Source organism: Plectropomus leopardus, unplaced genomic scaffold (assembly GCF_008729295.1).
Source record: "Plectropomus leopardus isolate mb unplaced genomic scaffold, YSFRI_Pleo_2.0 unplaced_scaffold13890, whole genome shotgun sequence".
In the NCBI taxonomy this organism is placed as follows: Eukaryota; Metazoa; Chordata; class Actinopteri; order Perciformes; family Serranidae; genus Plectropomus; species Plectropomus leopardus.
The window spans coordinates 562-5,151 of NW_024614825.1; the positions used below are offsets into that span (position 1 = coordinate 562).

General features: G+C 40.8%; 1 protein-coding gene across 1 annotated transcript; it reads right to left on the minus strand.

Moving 5' to 3' along the window:
* Window positions 1–532: 532 nt before the first annotated feature.
* On the minus strand, window positions 533–3,828 carry LOC121964070 (aquaporin-11-like). Its single transcript, XM_042514296.1, has 3 exons — window positions 3,137–3,828; window positions 2,122–2,238; window positions 533–633 (listed from the first exon to the last, which is right to left on the minus strand). The coding sequence occupies exons 1-3, from the start codon at window positions 3,732–3,734 to the stop codon at window positions 533–535; spliced, it is 816 nt and encodes a 271-aa protein (XP_042370230.1). The 5' UTR covers window positions 3,735–3,828.
* Between the last annotated feature and the right edge of the window lie 762 nt (window positions 3,829–4,590).

Below are 4,590 nucleotides of genomic sequence, written 5' to 3' on the forward strand. Positions count from 1 at the left end.
ACCATATATCAATGTATATTATTGCTACTACGAGACTTGTTTGCAGGACTTGACATTAACATGCTGTAATCTGCCTAAAAGTCATGCAAAAGGCAAACCTTTTGTTAGTTATAATGGTTGGTACTGTAGTGAGAGATATTTAATGTTTCTTATGTGTTTGAACAGTTGTGGAGGTGATTTTGGCTCTAGCGTTGTGATTTAAAAAAAAGGTCAACATTTTTAAATAGTATGAATGTAAACTGAAGAAACAAGCATAGCAATGATTTTTAGTGTTCGACAAACCGCCTCATAAAGTAAAACTTGGACAGTCAATTTCTGCATGCCTTGAGGTCTATCTCACAAAACACTGAAATTTGAGTCTTAAGTTTTCTGTTTAGCTTCTAGGATGTGCTCTTGAGGTCTCTTAAAAAAGTGCATAGAAGTGCTGTTGTTCTTTTTCTAACGTGTGATTACTTAAACTTAGCAGCGTCAACACTGAGTCAGTGACAACATCCCCACATGTACTCTGGGTTTGAACGCTGCCTGGCGATGCTCATGTCCTCTTCTTGGTCTCCAGGGGGAGATGGAGAGCCGTTGATTTCCTCGTCAGCAGAGGGATGAGCTTATCAAACAGCAGCACGGAACTCATCATACCTGGAACAGCCAAAATGTAGAAGAGGAGATGAAGAAAAGGCACAGGTACATTTTATATTTAGGAAGATTGCATTTGCTTTCAGAAACAAAATCTCAATTTGAAACTGGCAACACCTTTGTAATATTTCACAGTATCACAGGTGAAAGAATGAATGAGTGAAGATATACCTGAAAGTACATTTACTCAAATACAATTTGAGGTACTTGTACTTAAGTTGTGTATTTCTATTTTATGCTTCTTTATACTTCTGCTACACTACATCTCTAAGAGAAATATTGTGCTTTTGACTGTACTACATTTAATTGATAAATTACATTGTAGATGCACATTATTTAAAAAAATTGAATCAATCATGATCTTTTATTATTGGTTAACCCCTTGAAACCTGAGCAAGTTGGTTTAATGTCTTTCAAAAACATGTAAGGCAATTAGCACCTTCACAAGAACTTGCCCAGAATTAGCCTACAGAAAATAAAATAAAAATAAAAACAAAAAAATGCACAAAAAACAGGAATGTTCTGGAAAAAAAGTGCAAAAAATTGTCATTAACTTTAAATATCTAATCATAATTAAAATAATTTAATAATTCTTGTCTAATAAGTATTTTCTAATATTTTTCTCTCTCTTTGTCTGTCTCTCGCCCTTTTTTCTGCCTTTTTGTTTTATGTTCATTTTCTTGTTGGTTTTTACAAATTACAGTTTGCAGGGCATCTCATACCAAGTTGCTTGTTGTCTTTTTAGCCATGTTAAAAAAACAACAACCATAAAAACCCAATTTGCTCGGGTTTCAAAGGTCTTAACACTTTTGAAAGGTGTCTGAATGTAACACAAGAAACTGATGTTGATCCAGGTTTCAAAGGGTCAAACTTCCCAACAGTATGTTAAGTATTTAAAATGAGCTCCGCATTTACCAGCTGCAATATTAATGATGAACACCTAAATACATCAATAATTATAATTCAGTAGTACTTTAAGATTCTGAAATGGGCCATTCTGCATAATCAGAACTTTTACTTTTAGTACTTTTAACTATATTTTGATGCTAATAGTTTTGTACTTTCACTTAAGTCAACCAGAACTTTTATTTGTAACAGAGTATTTATTTAAGTAAAAGATGTCAGTACTTCTTCCAGCACTGATTATCTGTATGTGAACCAAATTGCTCAACAAAATGTGTTTAGTAAATGCAGTATTTCCCTCTGAAACGGTGGCGGACTTAGGCTATCTGAGAGGCAGGGGCAAAAAAAGTCAAAAAGGGCACCAGTATGCAAAAAAATCACTAACAAAAACATTTTACAGGGTTCCTACACATTTTTAGTTTCAAAATTCCATACTTTTCCAGGCTTAAATTTCCAGACTTCTCTGTAGATTTTCCATATTTGACATCTGAGTATTAATAGCCGGCCCTTGGAAAACATGAAATCAATGTTCAAGACTTTTTAAGGTCTGCAGATACCCTGGCATCAGCATGCATCAGTGGGTCTTACCCAGCAGTGGGCCCAGCCAGTAGACCAGGCAGTACTCTAGAAAGGAGTGTCCACTGCAGGGGAACTGTGTGGAGAAGGCCAACGCAGGGTTAAACACTGCTCCTGTCACACTGCCACCTGCACAAACACACACATTTATAAACTTTTAAGGCCAAAACTGAAGTTACTGTCTGTTCATTTACAACTCCAAAACAAACAAGTTAAATGTGCTCCTTAAATCTTGGTGGAGAGGTGCTGAATAATGTTTCATATTCACCAAGTTCAAAAATCTGTGAAATATTAAATAGAAGACATGCAATGAAATTGCTTTTTAAATCTATACAGCAGGAATACTCAACTTATCGCCTGTGGGCTAAATCTGGCCCCTGATAGGGTGTCGAGTGCCCCCCCCAACCATTTTCTAATTCACAATAAGAATAAAGTGATTAAGACTGGGATTTTTTGTACTTTTAGTATCCAAAGTGCCAGAGTGCATAAAAAGTATTAAAATAGAGCTTGTTTATAAAAAAGATCCAGTGGAGGATCCCCCGCATCCCCTGATAAAAGCCCATAATGTCTTAAACTCCACACTCTCCACTTCCCCTCAGTCACTAACTGGATGGTAACATACTCTGACTTTTTTTCATTCACATTTATGAGTTTGATCATTGTAATTGATAAGACCATCTTCATGCCATTCATTTGGATCAGTAGGCCTCTAAGATTTAATTTGCATAAAGTAGCTGCAGACATCAACTTATGACCTGCAGGTGAGATAGGGTACCAGGTCAGTTTCCAAGATAATTTTAAGTAAAATCAACTTGTTAGATTTTACAATGTAAGAAACTGAAGAAACTTCAATCTGCTGCATGTAATCAGAGATCTGCAACTAACAATGTCTTGTGGGTTGACCTCTGACCTCATATTATCATATAAGTAACACTGAAGTTAGACTGTGTCTAAATTAATAATGCAATCACTGTATAAAACAATCACATGACGTTAAAATAAACAACAACATAGAGAAAGTCACCACCTGCATAAACTACTGTTGCGATGACCGCAGCTACAGCGTGCACGCGGTATTTCGCCTCCACCATTCGCGTGTGCGTTACAGCAGTCTGAACTGCAAAGGCGCACGCGAGCTCCACAGCGGCGGCCTTGAGCAGCGGAGCGTGAATGGGGCTGATGCACCGGTAACCGAGCAGCTTGTGCCGCATGTGCAGTCCAGACAACCCGATACCCCAGATCACCGGCGCCGCAAATCGCGCTGCGGCAGCCGCGGCGAACTGGCACACGATCCGGCGCAGGGCGCACCCCCCTGAGAGCCTCGCGTGATAAGCGTGCTCGAGCGCACCAGAGGGGTTACCGATGGCCCCGCTGAAGGTGAGCCCATGAACAACGGACGCCAGGTACGTCAAGGTGAGCGCGAGTTGAGGCTCGATCCCGCCCACCTCCGAGAGCAGCTTTAGCTCGTGCGTGCAGCAGCACAGCTGGAAGGTAGACACGAGCTCCACCGCATACACGGAAAGCCCGGTGTCCGCGAGGGCCCTGGTCAACAACCTGCGGGTCGCATCGCTCAGCGCGACGATCCCCACGAGCACCGTAAGAGACACCGCCACGTCTGCAGTCATGTTGGCGGCCGGTCTGAGCTCTCTGGCGGGGAGGGTCTGTGTCTCTGTGCCGCTAGGAGGCTCCGCTCTGTGCTCCCCGCCGCTTGTGACTCTTCTCTGGACTCCGGTCTCCCTAACCCTAAGTCCTGCTTCCGCCGGCGGATGGAAGCCTCGGATGCGCCGGTCTGCTGCTGCTCTCTCCCGGAGGATGTGGTGGTCCAACCGGGAGCAAATGAGCTTCAGTCTCGGAGGCTCACATGGTGCGGAAGTGAGTGAGTGAAATCTGTGGTTTTCCTCCTCCAACTCGACCTCCTGCAGTATAGCTGTCATATGTGCAGACATGGGCTACATTTGGCTGAGAACATGGTGGAGAGGGAGTTAAGAAAATGAGACCCCTCATCCTAACGCTTGACATGTGCTGTGTCAGTTAACTATGACAGCACGGGGTATATCTGCTGGATATTCTGGTATTGTTTTCTTACACACACAGACACAAAACATATATACATGTATATATACATATACATACACACATACATCTATGTGTGTGTGTGTGTATATATATATATATATATGCTGCCATCTAGAAAAATTTAATTCTGCTGCTGAACCACCAGACTACTGAGCAGCTTCTTTCCCCAGGCTGTGAGACTCCTCAAGCTCAAGCTACGTTTAAGAAGAAATGACAATAAAGTTACCTTGTACCTTGTACCTTGTATATATTCATGGTTTAAATAAACTAAATCTAAATACATTTTAAGATACATTTTACAAACCAAGAGATGTGATGCTTCAAATTTAAAATCAGAAATCACAATCAAAGCAGTAAAAAATAGGTAACAGGTTTTCTCATTTATTTTTAACTTTTATTATACAG